The sequence below is a fragment of the Notamacropus eugenii genome, chromosome 1 (genome assembly GCF_028372415.1).
Source record: "Notamacropus eugenii isolate mMacEug1 chromosome 1, mMacEug1.pri_v2, whole genome shotgun sequence".
Classification (NCBI taxonomy): domain Eukaryota; kingdom Metazoa; phylum Chordata; class Mammalia; order Diprotodontia; family Macropodidae; genus Notamacropus; species Notamacropus eugenii.
Genome location: NC_092872.1, coordinates 629,329,262 through 629,345,239, shown reverse-complemented (window position 1 = coordinate 629,345,239; position 15,978 = coordinate 629,329,262). Strand labels below are relative to the sequence as shown.

At 38.3% G+C, this 15,978-nt stretch overlaps 1 protein-coding gene across 13 annotated transcripts in view; it reads right to left on the bottom strand.

Annotated features, from left to right (window-relative positions):
• Window positions 1-285: 285 nt before the first annotated feature.
• Window positions 286-15,978, bottom strand: part of GREB1 (growth regulating estrogen receptor binding 1) — a 215,748-nt gene continuing 200,055 nt past the window's right edge. For all 13 annotated transcript variants that reach the window (XM_072635234.1, XM_072635241.1, XM_072635233.1 and 10 more), the window contains 5 exons: window positions 15,528-15,746; window positions 13,111-13,246; window positions 7,497-7,697; window positions 6,442-6,580; window positions 286-2,670 (listed from right to left, as the gene is read on the bottom strand). In XM_072635234.1, coding sequence (XP_072491335.1) covers window positions 2,507-2,670; window positions 6,442-6,580; window positions 7,497-7,697; window positions 13,111-13,246; window positions 15,528-15,746 — 859 coding nt within the window. In that variant the 3' untranslated portion in view covers window positions 286-2,506. The remainder of the gene's footprint in view (window positions 2,671-6,441; window positions 6,581-7,496; window positions 7,698-13,110; window positions 13,247-15,527; window positions 15,747-15,978) is intronic.

Genomic DNA, 15,978 nt, shown 5'->3' with positions numbered 1-15,978 from the left:
AGAGACAGGGCAGGAAAAAAGTGACAAAAGGCCTAGAAGATCAGAAGATGAGTTCTGAATCCCATAACAAAAAACCCTTCGGTTATAGCTAGTTCATTAGACAAAAATGCCCCCACATCTTTTTAAGTTGGATGCCCACAAGTAACCAAAGTCCTGATGAAAAACTTTCCCATTTGCATCAAAAGGTCAAGCTGCTGGAGTCTGTAATGAATATTTTTACATCAATAGTAATTCAGGATGCCTGGAATTTCATAACTGTGCAAATAAGCAGAAACCAATAAGTAAATTGCCAAGTTTTATTTATAAAGGCTGGAACCAACATGAATATTAAGACCTTTTAAAAGTTTAAATTAACTAATACAATGTAAGGGAAAACTGCACAGGAAATACTATTTACAAAAGACAAATAAAACTACAGAAAGTAAAGTTTCATTCCAAAATAGGAATAATGAAATATACAAGGTTACCATTTACTAATAAAATAATTTTGTAAACATCAACCCAAATCTTCCACACTCACAAGTTTTGAGGTTGGTTTTTTTCTTTCTTAAGGGGAAAAAGAAAAATCAACATACAATCTTTGGCACCATCTTTCAAAGCTATTTCTTCTTAGTTCCATTACTTCTCACGTAATGTCTTCAAGTTCAGGCCAGGCAAAAGCTTCCACTTTCCATTAGTATGTTTCAATGCCATCTAAAAGGGGATGTTTGACTCAAATGCTTCCTCAAGCGTCAGTCCCTTCTGGAATCTGGTCATAACTTGCACCCTTTTGCTCCCACTCACAATGTACTTAGGCTGCTGGAAGTCCTTAATTTATGCAAATACTTCAAGTGATACACTTTACCCCCCAGCAAAGGCAAGCCTTAATGAAGAGTTTGAAAATAAGCTTTTTAGTAAACAAATGATCACAGGCCCTGTTCCAATCCATCATTTCTGGGTTGTTCTTTTTTGAGTGGACTGAACAATTCCATTCTCACTTTTCTGTAAATCAATTTTTGTTTCTAAAGGACCCTCAGAGATCCACGATATAATTTCCTCCCTAGAACACATTTCACCTAACAGCACTTGAAGGACATGTTCTTTCATTTTCACTCTTGGCAAGAGATTGTCCTCTGAGTTGTTCTCCTACAGAAAATTCAATTCCAGCTGGAGAATAGACTTTGTTAGGAAATTAAACCATATGACAGAAGATAAAGTTCACTCCTCTCCTCTCAGCAGAGAGGTGAGGGACCACAGGGGCAACTACTATCTGATTTTGTCCACTGGTTTTGCATAATTGTTTTTTTTGTTGTTGTTAGAAAGGAAGAATTCGATGGTGGTGGGGTATATTGGGAAATGTTTGGCACAAAGAAGGAAAAGCCATTAATAAAATATTTTTAAAAGAAATTAAATCATGTGCTTGAATGTATTCAATAAGTGGCTAGATTGGCACCTTGCTCTGGTTTCTACAGTTACAAAAAACTCAGACAATCTAATATCCTTTTTCCTCTCCCTAGTGCCTTCCCCTCTGAGATTACCTCCCATTTGCACTGTATGTATGAAATACGTATATAGTTGCTTGCATGCTGTCTCTCTCCTTAGAATTTGAGTTTCTTGAAGGCAGAGAACATGTTTTTGTCTTTCCTTTTATCTTCGGTGCTTAGCACAATACCTGGCACATAGAAAGTCCTTAATAAATGCTTCCTGATCAATCAATTGATTGATCTAAATAGCAATGAGTTCCTTCTACTACCAACATTCCAGGATTGTGTAATTTTTATTCTAATGCTGTCTTTTTAGACGTATCCTCTATCTCTGAGATTTGTGATTTTCAACACTGTTTCTAAATAGTTCTTATAATGTGACATGGGCAGAAAAAGAATACTTCATACTTGGTCCTCCTACACATGTAAAGATGTTTCCACTTCAAAAACAAATATCCAATAACGTACAATGTCACTCAAAAGTGACTACAAGTTTCTGTCAGGGAATCATATAGATAACATGGTGAACTGTCAAAACTCTGTTAAAGAATGGTTCCCAAAATGTCCCAGTAGTCTCAACAGTATGTTGTGGTACAGAGGGCACCAGTGAATGAGTTTAGAGACCTGGCTCATACATTCCTGGCTCTTCCCTCAACCTCTACTCTCCGGGCCTCAGCTTACCTCTCTATAAAAATGAGGGGTACAGACTGGATTCCAAAGATCTCTTCCAGCTCTGGAGCTCTCTGTGTAGGTCTACAGGTATGGCACTACTGACGGTGATCTTGCCTTTGCAGAAAGCTTCCCTGTGAAGTAAGCATTCCAAAGACCTGGGTTTCCAGCTCAGCCAATAACTCACTGTTCAAGGACAAATCACTGAACTCCCCTAGGTTGCTGGTCCTGCCACCGACAAAAATAGGTGGAGTGGACTTGGTAAGTTCTAAAGTCCTTTTTCAGCTCTGATGTGCTATGGTTTCTTTCAGTCGTCTTGTCAGGAGGGTTCTCTGAAGTATCTGCTCTTTCAGAAAATGGGGCTGTTGTTTCTTTCAAATGTGCCGCCCAGTCAGGAAGAAAAGTGGCCTGTCTTCTTTGGCATTAGCTGTCTGGAACTCATCCCGAAGCCTGAATTGCCACTCATCTTCCAACTCCAGGCGTACAACGGTCTGACGGAGCGAGTTACGATCCTGACAGATCACACACAAGGTGGCACCTACACAAACGGGGAAAATAAAGAATAACAACAAAAATAAGAAAACAGCTTCACATTTGTACGCTGCTTCTGTTTTGAATGAACCCTGTAGCTCCCAGGAACCTCATTAGCAAGAAACCTGCAAGATTGGTTTAGCCTTGGTACTCATACCTCAGCAGCACACTTTGCCCCTTTATTGGTGGTCTAGAGAGAGAAACAAACAATTCTTCCCAAAGCATCCATTTAGAAGGGGCTCCACAGTCAGACATTTTTGCATTTCCTATTGGGCCACACTCCTATGGACTGAACTCCATCACCTCCACCCCTTCTCTTTTCAGCTTCCTTTCATATGTTGTCTTCACCCACTAGATTGTAAGCTTTGTTAGGTAAGGGCATTTTATGATAAAGTCAGTTAAAACTAAGTATGAACAAGGCCTCTACTCTCCTCATATCAATAAAAGACATCGGATGAGGGACTTTGATCATGATTTGTGTAAAAAGAACTATCACCACAAAGAGAGCTGCTATAAATATTTTATAACATATAAGCTCTTTTCCTTTTTCCCTAATCATCTTTGGGAATAAACCTAGTAGTGGTATTGCCAGGTCAAATGGTATATGCAGTTTCATAACTCTTTGGGTAAAATTCCAGATTGCTCTCCAAAATGGTTAGATCAGTTCACAGTTCCACCAACAGTAAATTAATGTCCCAATTTTTCCATATCCCCTCCAACATTTGTTGCTTTCACCTTGAACTATTTCATCCCATCTGATAGGTATAAAATGATTATTTCAAAATTGTTTTAATTTGTATTTCTCTAACTGATAATGATTTAGAGCATCTTTTCATATGACTATGAATTGTTTTGATTTCTTCATTGGAAAACTGCCTGTCCATATTCTTTGACAGCTCATCAATTCTAAAATATTTAGAGCAGCTCTCTCTCTGTACTGGCAAAGAACTAGAAATTGTGGGTATGCCTATCAACTGGGGAATGGCTAAACAAGGGGTGGTATATGATGGTGATGAAATACCACTGTGCTACAAAAAATGATGAGCTCCATGATTTTAGAAAAACATGGATAGGCTTTCATGAAATAATGAAGAATGAAACAGCAGAACACCAAGAGAACACTGTACACGGTAACAGCAATACTGTTTTAAGAATGACTGAGCAACTAAGTCACTTTGACTATTAGAAATACCCAAATTAACTACAAAAGACATAGGAAGGAAAATACTGTCTGAATCCAGAGAAAGAACTGAAAAATAGTTGTATAGAATAATTTCACATATACATACATACAAACACACATAAGTGTGTGTGTGTGTATATATATATATATATATATATATATATATACACACACATATATATCACATATATATGCTTGTATCTAAAGGTAACCATCTCTGGGGGAAAGAAAAAAAGAAATTTACATAACTTTATCATATGTTTAAAAGGAATAGTAAGTTGTACATAATGGATTTACAGTTTTGTGTACAATCATCTTTTTTAATTCTACTATGTTAGGTAAATGTTTTATTTCAGAAATTAAAAATAAAATAAATATAAAGGTTAAAAAAAAAAGAAGTATCTGTCTCAGAACCAGAGAGATTCTGAGGGCTGGAGAGAAGAAAGTAAGGAAAGGGGACATCCAGAGCTGAGCTGGAAAGAACCAGCAGCCCAGGAGCAACCAGTCAAAAAGAAAGAGAGGAGAAGACTGAGCTTTACCAGAGAAGGAAAATAGCAGGGACGGTGATGAGCTCCACAGGCATTTCAAAGCAGAAATCTGGGGCTTAACCCACCACCTTTCTCAAGGACTGAGGGGAAATTCCAAGAAAATGCCAATTCTTCTTCCGACTTCTCCCCATCCCCGTATTATACTCCACCTTGCCTACCTATCAACACATACTGTAATATAATCTGTTGTTTTATTTACCAAAAGTTTCTAGTAACCTAAATTTTGCTTTAACCACAAAGATGTCAAGGGCTAGAAAAATAGATAGATATAAATGTAAATTAATACAGAAAACCATAGTTCTGCTTATTAAATGTTGGAAATTTTTCCAGATAGGAGTTCAGAGTAATTATGATTGTACTCCTAACATTTTTTCTAAATTAAAGCAGTAAAGAGGTTAGGCTTAAAATAATCCTATTGTATTGTGGTAACAGGAGGTTACGTATCATTTACATACAAATGTTTCCTTAAAATCCCATGGAGGTATATATATAATACGAGTCTTACTGACATGAGTTTAAGTTGCTCGCTCAAGATCACGAAGCGAGTAAGGCTCAGAGTCAGGATTTTAAAAAACCCAGGTCTCCTGACTCCAAGTCCACCATTTTTTTTCTTATATTCTGAGAAACAAGTATGTGTGAAAATGACAATTGTGACCTGATCCATGTGTTTTCAATCACTAAAAATGATTCATTCAGCCAAGATGAAAAGGGTGAAAAGTCCAAGCCCATATGATAACATTTGTAAATCCTTTAATTTATGGTAATCCTTATGGTGCTAGGAGAAGTGCTAATGATTGGATATAGGAGATAGCACGGAAGCAGAAAAGTAGCAGGTAGAAAGAGAACTAGGAAGAGAAAGAAAGAGGGAACAACATGGACAAGTCTACACAATCCCCCCAGTCTACCTGACCATATATACCCACAGAGTATAAAGAAATCCCATGATAGGACACTACCTCTACAAGTGTTGGTTAGAAACTTCTCTAAAATATGTAATCTTAGAGGACCTAAAACTCTAAGAGATTAAGTAACTTGCCCAGGGTCACACAGCCTATGTGTGTGAAAGGCTGGACTTAAAAACCCAGTTCTTCCTGAGTCTCTACACTCTCACTCTCTCTCTCTCTCCTGTTTCTCTCTCTCTCTCTCTCTCTCTCTCTCTCTCTCTCTCTCTCTCTCTCTCTCTCTCTCTCTTTCTCTCTCTCCCCACCCCGAGAGAGACAGCAAGGTAAAACTTACATGTGTGTATGTGTGTGTATATATGTACATGTACATACACGTATGTGTCTACGTGCATACATACACATGCAACACATGCCAACCTAGGTGTGTTATTGATAGATACAGGCACATACACTTATGCATACATACACCTATGCACCTTTATCACCTATATATCCTTCTACTTCTACGCATTCTTCAAGGCTTCCCTTTCCTACTCGATGGCTATCTCCTTCAGAAAGCCTTTCCTGAATCCCTCAAGGAATGACCTTTCTTCTTCCTCAAACCTCCCAAAGCATTATGGATGTGTACTGTGACCTTAGCACCCTCTATTCTATATTACAGTTACTGTATTATGTAGCAGGGGAGTAATCATGCATAATTTCTGACCAAGAGTCTGTCCCCTTAATGCTCAGTCATCAGTCATCTTGGATGCAGCCCCATTCTCTGAAGACTAATCAAAGCAGTTTCTAGAACTTCGCCTCAGTCAAGGCTAGAGCCTATGTCCACTGTATTGGGAGGCACTCCTTCCAACAAAGATTCATGCTGCATAATCTTATAAAGTGCATCAGGACATTTAAATTGGTCAAAAACAACATCAATCACCTCTGCTATCTATAATTACAATTTGTTATATCACTATTGTTACTACATGTACAGATCCCCACTTGCAGACTGTCAGAGTCTTGCAAAAAGAGGCCATGGTAGATTTGTATTTGTAACCTCACCAGTGCTTAGTAAAGCAGACGTTTAATGATCAGCTGAACAAACTGATCTCTAAAGTCCTTTTCTGCACCGTTATGCTTGTGCAACCATTCAGGTAACTTACCTTTGAGAAAATGAAACTTTTTCAAAAAGCTAGCAACCACAAAGGAGTCACAGAGGTATAACAGGAGCCCACTAAACAGCAGATCTGAGCAGCTGATGTTTGAAGAATGAGGCCTGGAGCTGACATAACAAACAGCAACCTGACAAACGAAGAAGCAGATGGTGGCCAAAAAAAAAAGATATTTCCCTTAGGATGTTCAACCATGCATCTAGTGAGCATGCGCACACACACACACACACACACACACACACACACACACACAGAGCATGATCAGAATAACAATATCTTACATTTGTATAACATTTTAAAGGATTTAAAGGTTTTCAAAGCATATTCTCCCACAATCCTATGAAGTAGATAGGTCAAGTTTACTTATCCCCTTTTTACAGATGAGGAAATTGAGTCTCTGAGAGATTAAATGACTTATCCAAGATTATAACAGTAAAAAAGCCAGAATTCGAATTTAGGCTGACACCATGTTGTTTTTGTGAAACCATATTAATCTTTCAGGACTAAAACCATAGTCCCTTGGTTTCACTAGAACGTTGGACTCTATCCCTTGAACCATTCTGGATTCTAATAGGCCAGCTTTGGCTTTACCTTTCTCACAAGGCCTCTATCACAGCTCCTGGCCATTACCACACCATGCCAATTCTCCTCAAGTCAATGTCTCCACCTCATCCCCACCAGAAGCTTGAACTCTATCTCTAAAGCCTGGACTCTGATAAGCCATCTCTGGCCTTATCATGCTGGGGATCTAGGTCTCTATTATACTTCCAGGCCATTTCTAAACCACATCACTGTAGGAGCAGCCCAGACCCTTTCCCCACTCCCCTTCGGAGATTGTCTTCCCCCATTATAATGCAAGCTCTCCGAAGGTATTTAGCACAGTTTCTGGAACATAGTAAGCTCTTAATAAATGTTCTATCTATCCTCCTTCAAGTAGAAAATTGAAGTGCCCCTTCCAAACCTACATCCTAAAAATCGGTCAAAAAAATTCATTCCCCTACTGTTGAACATATGAGTTGAATACTCAACACTTGTTTAAAAATTACCTGAGGTCCCAGATTAAGGTAACAATCAACAGACAGCACAGGGTGGCCATAATTCTTCAGTGACAGAGGAAAAAAACGATGGCTGTGATATTGTAGGAATTTTTCAAGTAGAAGCTGAGCAGGAGCTGCAAGGAAAGTGTGCTTGCTATCTGGGGCACAGATGTACTGAGAGGGTGCAATGGAGACTGGGTTATCAGATACCTACACAAACACAAAATAAGCAACAGGCAAGTTAAAACTTGGTTTTCTGTATTTGTTAGGATAAGGATCACAGGATTTAGAGCTGATAATGCATTTAGATACTATTTTAATCCAATCCCCTCATTTTAAACATGAAGAAACCAAGTATACAGAAAACCCAATACTAGATGTGAAGGATAAAGAAATTAATAAGATACAGTCCTTGACTTCAAGCTTAGCATTGTACCATAGGAGGATAGGGAGAGGGTTTCACACAATTTAATAGCACAAGAGAATGCATCAGGTTAAAAAAGATACATGGCAAAGACAAGAATATTTGATGTTGAATTGCTGCGAAAACAGGCACTCCTATCCATTGCTAGTGGTAATATGAATTGATCGGTTATGCAAATAAACTTAGAATTATGGAATAAAAGTCAAAATTGCTCAAACACTTTGGTCCAGCAAACTCACTACTGGATTTATACACCCAAGGAGTGTATTGGCACTGAGAAAAGATCCATCTGTACAAAAATATTCACAACAGCACCATTTATAAAAGTTAAGAAACAAACTATGTGCCAAATGAAAGAATGGGCAGACAAATTGTGATAGATGAATATAGCTGGAATATTATTGGACTATAAGGAAACAATACGAAGATATGGAGATGTCAAAGCAATATGTAGAAGCTTGTATAACGTGATGAAGAAAAAAGGTAAAAGGACGAGAATTTAACTCTTATTTAAATGAAAACATCAAACAACAACAAAACAGGTGAAATACAACAGAGGATGTAAGTAATAACATATTAAAGATGTGGCAATTTTATTTTAGCTAACAGCAAACTCCGTGATTGTAAGGGTGCATGGATTATCGATTAAAATCACTCTTTTACACTGTTTGGCTTAACTTTTCAGGAAATTACATTGGAAGAGGTTTACTGATGACTTTAGCGGTTGGCTTGCTACGTGAGGACAATCTTTATCGATCAAGGGCTTTCTTGAGAAAAAATTACAAAATAGCTCTCAGGCTTCTACAATCCCTTTTGGATTCTTGGTGGAGAAAAGAGGACTGAAAAAGAACTGTTTTTAAGACAATCTACAAACTTTCACTTAACTACCGGTATCTTAAATTCGAGATACTTGTCCAGTAAACCTACTAATGAGGAACTAAATCACATACACTTTTACCTTCTTTACATAAAGGAAACCAGCAGTACTCAAACAATCAACAAGCACTTATTAAGCACCTACTATATGCCAGGCACTTATACCAAAATGCTGGAGATAAAGGGAAAACAATGAAATACTTCTAGCTCTGGAGGAGCTTACGTTTAGTGAGCAGACAACCCATACATGTATAATATAGGCAGATAGGTGGTGCAGTAAAGTGTTAGACTTGGAGTTATAAGTCCTGAGTTTTAATTTAGCCTCAGACACTTACTAGATATGTGACTCCGGGTAACTCATTTAATTTCTCTCGACCTCAGTTTTCTTACATGTAAAATAGGGATGATAGTGATGGCACCTAACTTTAAGGGCTGTGGTGAGAATCATGTAAGATCATACATGGAAAGTATTTTGCAAACCTTAAAGCTAAATGTTAGTTACTGTTGTTATATAAGCATAAAAACCCTGCAAAACAAATACAAGGTAATTACAGGGGGAAGACACTAGTCACTGAGGGACTAGGAATAGGTTTCTTGGCATGGCATGGAAGCTGAGCTCTGAAGGAAGCCAGTGATTCTAAGAGATGGTTGTGCTGAGGAATGTTCTAGGCAATGGAATAAGCTTGGGAAAAGTAACAAGTGGGAATGAGAAAGTAAATCAGGATGTTGAACAAGTGGATGAAAAGAATGGAACACGTGGGAGATGCTTTGGAGGTAGAGATGGCAAGATTTGGCCACTAAGTGGATATACAGAGGGCAAAGGAGAATGCAGACTAGAAGATGGTGCCAAGTTTACAAAAATGAGTGATTAAAAGGAAGTAGCACCCTTGACAGAATTATAGAATATTCAGAAAAGTAGCAGATTTGGGAGACAAGATGAACTCAGTTTTGGACATCTTGAGTTTGAGATGTCTCTGGGATATTCAATATTTCAAACTATCCAGTGGACCATTGGTGATGCAGTGGTCAGAACCAAAGACCAGGGATGAAAGTAAAGTCATCAGCCTAGAGGAAATAATTAAGCATACATCATTTGATAAGGTCATCAGGTGAGTGAGAAGAAAGAGAGAAGACCACTTTAGGGTACACTCAGAGAAAAGAGGAAAGTTATAGATGATCCTGCAAAAGAGAGCAAGATAGAAAAAGAATCAAGAGCAGTGTCATGAAAACCCAGAGAGGAGGAAGTATCTAAGAGGAAAAAGTAGTCAAGTGTCAAATACACGTAGAGGGATCAAGAAGAACGAAGACTGAGACACGACCTCCATTTCAGCAATTAAGAAATCAGTGTTAATTTTGAAGAGAACAGTTTCAGCTGACAGATGAGATCAGAAGCTACTCTAAAAAAAATGAGAAGAGTCAAAGAGAAGAGGGGAGAAGAGATGGCTTTTTCAAGGAGTTTGCTTGGGGAAAGGGAAGAAAAAACGTAGAACAATAACTTGACTGGAGCATCCAAAAGAATCGAAGGAAAGTTTATAAAGAATTGAAGACTTGAGCATGTTTGTAGACAACAGGGAAAGAAACGGCAGAAAAGGAGAAACTGAAGATTAAGAGAGATAAAGGGAGTGAGCATCAGGGAAATCTGCCAGAGAAGACGGGAGAGCATGGGATTAGAAGTATGGGAAGAGGGGGTGGCCTTGGTAATGAGAAAGGTGACCTCCTTGTCAGAGACAAAGAGAAACGAGGGGGAAAAGGGGGATGTTGCCAAAGGATTTTGAAACATAGAGTAAAGGAAAAGAACTGGGCCAGGTCTAATGGTTTCTATTTTCTCAGTAAAACCTAAGACTTGAGCATGTGGTATCTAGTAAAAATTTTATAAAATGTCAATTTGAGGGCCCTTAGAAAGTGAAGCAAAGATCATAATGAACCAGGAAAAGCAAGCTATGAAAAAAAATGTTAAATTCACCTCATTTCCATTTCTGACTAAATAGATTAGGTAAAGACTAGGCTAGATCAAGGAAAGACTATAGACTATAGTGATAGATTAAGGAAATGCCTAATATATAATATGCCTTGCCAAAATCAAGGGAGCTATCTTGGCCGTAAACCCAGATCAAAACATGTTTCTCTCATTTCTATCAAGGATATCCTTGATATCAAAGTATCATTCTCAAAACTTTTACAAAGATGACAAAGTAGGTATATTCCTTGTTCTCCAGTATTTAACAATTATATCTGCGTTCTGTGGTGTTGATTTTGACTGTCACATCTCTTTGCTTGTCAAGAAGACAAAATATTGGCTAGCTAAAATGGGTTTCTCAGTTCCTTTATAAATTATTTATTTTATTGCATACATTATTCATATATATAAATGTTATATACATTACAAGTTAGCTACGCATATAAATTATGTATTAGATATAGTATATAATTAAATCAATATGATTATCTATAATATATTAATTATCTATATATAAATTATTTTAAGCTATTAAATAGAGTATATTTATCCATTGAAAAATTATTATGCAAAATTACCATTTAAATACAAGTTTACTGTGAAATGATTTGTTTTATTCCTTTGTACTATTACTGTTCTCCAGCTTCAGCACTTGTTACTACCCGCTTTGTCCTAACTTCCCCACAGTCAATCATCACTACCACTCACTGGATTTGAAAGGCAGGAAATGTGGACTACACTCAGGTTTGACCCCGGCCAGTTTTGGGCCTAGGAGTCATAGCCTACATTTAGAATCGTATGTTACATTAGCAGTTTGTCTTCCTGCTCTCCCTTCCCTATAAAAGAATGATGGCTTTCAGAATAATATTTAACCTAATGCCTTGGGTTATTTGGCATGTGGACCCAATGCTGGTCATCTTGCTATCCCAAGGAAGAAAGGGTCTGGATTGCCTAAATTACAGTAACTCTGGGTTTCAACTTCAGAGAAAATCAATTTAATTTCTGTCACTAAGAAGGTAATAATGAATCCATAGGAAGACCTTGCTTGGGAATATTTTGTGAATTAATCGCAGCTATATATCCACTGACCCTCCGCATAGTTATATGTTTCTTCATCACTGTGACCAATATGTTGAAATGAGAATTCGCTACAAAGAAATACAGTAGAAAGTTCAATTTATATTCCTAGCACATGATCTTCATTAATACTATGTTTAATCCCATGGCCCAAACAGTATTTTGAAAAGTAAATTTGCATGAGAAATACAATACAGTTAAAAAATGTCTTCATTGCCACATGAAAGCAGCAAGTCTTTGAAAAAGTGTTGATAATGGTTGAGTAGCATTACTTAATACAGAAATAATGACTAAAACACTAGAAAAAAGGTTGACAAAGTACTTTTTAAATTCAGAAGATTTGCCCTATTAAAACCTCACCTTGCTTTTGCAAGTCTACCATCTGAGAATAAATGCACAGAAGTATATCTCAAAATCCCACTGTTCAAGCATCTTTCTCTGGAAGCTAATGGAAACTAAATTCACAAGACTTAGAATAATTGTGTACACTGGAACACCGTGTTAACCTGATCCCAAAATCAAACCGTACCTACATTTAAATGATGAATGTCATTCTTCTTTCCATCTGACAAGGAGGTAAATACCAATGCTATCACTTGTTAAGAGCTATATAAGCCTCAGAGTGCATTATCATCATTACCATTGTTAGAGATCCATTGAATCATTGGTAAGGTCTCTCCTTCCACTTATGCAGACCATAAACACTTTATGCCTTAGCAGATGTCTTGGTCAACCGTTGTGGCTAAAACAATTCACTGCTTATGAGTGGCCAGCCTTCTAATTATGGCTCTGCCTGAGCTTAGCTAGGTTGCCCACAGACAAAAGACTATATGTCTTTAAGCTCACCACCTCTGAAATCCTACAAGCCTCTCCAATGTGGCAAGATATGTCAAAGCTTCTTCCCTGCCAAGAAAGTCTTCCAAAACCCAAAAGCACCTACATCCCGATTGTGAGGCACCTAAGAATGCACCTGAGACTTTAGCAGAATGTGATTCTAGTTTCTATATGATAATATATGACACTCTGTTATATTTCTATACAAATAATTCACGTTTCTATAACAACTTAGTTTTGTTCCAGTGCCAACACATATACCATCCATTTGATCCTAACAGCCCTGTGAGATAGGCAGGGTGCACATTATAATCACCATATTACAAATGAGGACAATGAGACTCCAAGAATTTAAGTGACACATGAAGTCAACTGCTAAGTTGGACCTCATGTGCAGGGCTCATCCCAAGGCACTCCAAGCAACCCAACTACACAGCAGCTGTTTCCTCACTCACCTTGGATTTGATGTGGAAGGACCTGTGGCCACCAACAGCGATCTGCTTCTTCATGACGCTGAAGCGATTAAATCGACACAAAAGGAGGCCAGCGCTGTGCGCTCGCAGGTTGAAGTCGACATCATCACAGGTGAATCTAAGCAGAGAGGGAAGAAAATTCAGTCAGTACACTTATAATTAAACACCATTTGATCAATGAAATGTGAAATACATACACACACATATACATACATATATGATCTACACACATACGTATACACACATAGATATTTACTTATGAGGAATCTATTATGTGCTCAGCACTACGTTAGACACAGGGAAAGATATAACAACTCGCTTTTATACCATTTTAAGACCTACGTAGTGCTTTTCTCACCACAATTCTATGAGGAAAGTACTGTAAATATCATTAACACTTCTTGACAGATGATAACATAAGTAATGAAAGGCTAAGCAGCCTCATCATATAGGCAAGACATGGCCCGTGGAGGCAGAAATCATTTCCTCTAACAGCAAGCTAAAGAGAAAGCACTAGTACAAATGAAACAGTCAAATAGCAATATGAGACTACCGTGAGAGGCATCATCATGGTGGAGCTTGTTTTTAAGGCCTGGGATCATGGACAAGTGGCTTAATATCTCAATGCTCCAGGCAAATCTCTTAGCAGGAAAGAATTTCCACATGGTGTTCCTCAAACCATTAAAATAATAGATCCATATCAAAAAATAAAAATAAGACCACATCATTTGGTGCTAAATTATGCAGTACTAAGATCATAAAAGAAGGAAATCAATTAATATTGAAGTCACCATGAAAAGATTTATATAAAATATAAAACTGCTATAGTGACACAAATAGAAAAGATAGTCCATGCTTCCAAGCGGTTTATATTTTAATGTCAGATAAGCATAAGGGTCCTACTGAGAATGGCAGCATCTCCAACTCCCTCAACTATCAGTCCTGCCTCCAATCCAACACTCATAGCCAGTATCCAGTGTGCTAACTCCTTTGGAGAAGTGGCCAGACATCCCCACCAACTGCCACTTACAGGACAGGTAACCCAGCCTACCCAAAGCAGCAAGGCACCCTAAAGGAGTGAGAGGAGGGGCAGCTCATGTCAGGCCAAACCACCATGACAATACTGTCCATCATCTGCTCCCAGATCTTGACAGAGTAAGTAGAGGACCCTGAAGCCAACAGCAGTGTCCCCTAGACCAGGGCTTCTTAAACATTTTGACCTCATTTCTGTTTGCCATTGGAGTTGCTCATCCTGAGGGTATGTATAGTGCAAAGTGCATATGCTTTGTGTTCAGAACCAAGGCAACAGGGGCAAGTGTTGACAGAAACATCTTGGATTCATTATACCTTTGATTTTTAATTAATGTTTGGTCATTGTGCTTTCAGAAACCTTTTATTTCTGCCAAATTTGGGCACATTTTAAGAAACACTGCCCTAGACCACCAGACCTGCTCCCAGACCAACCCCAACAGCCATCATTGGGAGCAGGGATCATTGTGAAGGAGATGTGGGAAAAGCTCCAGGAGAAGTTGACACTTGCGCTGGACCTTAATTAACAACATAACAAGATATGTTTCAGGGCTAGAATGTACCTTAGAGAGCATCCAGCTCAACCATCTCAATTTACCAATGAGGAAACTAAAGAAATGTCTTACACAACTCATAAACCTCAAAGTCAGAATTCAAAACCCAGGTCTTCTGACTTCAAGCCCAGCACTCTTTCTGACAAAACAGTACCTCAAATGAGGGGCTGCACATCAAAAGGCAGAGATGGGAAAGATGGAAGAATTCCCTGCATAACAAATAGGGCCAGCAAAAGTGTAGGGATGGGAAAATCTGGCTCATATTCCAAGGATAATTCTGAGTCTAGTTGCCCTGTACGTGGCTGAAAACAGTGGAGAGTGGAAAAGCAGGAAGACAAGGCCTTGTGGAAGGACTTGAATAAGTCCCTAAGCAGTTTGGGCTTTATATAGTAAGCAGCAGAGTGCCGTTAAAATGATCAGAGAACTGGAGTGATCCCAGAGTGTCCCTAAAGCTTAACATAATTCCTTTCATATAGTGGGTGCCTAGTAAATATTCTTTTTCCTTCGGTTTTTAACCTAACAGCAGATTTATGAGAATAAATAATAGTATCTCTAAGGTTAAATTGATTCTAGAGATTGGAAGAAAAAAGAGAGATATTATCAAAAGAGCAATGGATTCAGATCACCTCTAAAATACCTTCCTTCTCAGAATCCTATGGATTCCTCCATTCCTGAAGCCAAGCATACTTCAGGTAATTGGTACCATTATCACTGAATCATGAGATGGTTAGCAATAAGAGAAAAGCAGACTGTAAAGATGACCATCAAGGACAAGGTGAAGCCTCTATCTGGCTTCCTCTTATGTCTGTAACTCACCGATTCTGGTTGTACTGTACATTCTGTGTCAGATCCACATTGAGGATGATAAAGTCATGGATATGACAGCGTGAGAAAGGTTCTTGGACCTCTTCTCTCCGAGTTTTACTAGACCATTTCCGCATCCCAATTAGAGCATAATGAGTGATGTTCGGGGCTGCCTCAATGTGCTGCAGAATATGTTTCAAAGAAACATTCCTTTCAGACCAGGTGTAATCACTGCAAGGAAGGAAAAGAAGAAAACACTTTCTCTGGACCAACATGCAAACAAAAGCACAACTCTTTTTATTCCATCTACATCAATACTGGACCAAAACAGTCCAGGAGGCTAAAGATCTCCCATTTCAAACAAACATAGATCAAATCTGACTAGGACATATTCCATAAGACTTTCATTTTTGTACAGTCATGAAACTTTACTAAAATGGATTCATCGTTGGGCTGGCAAACC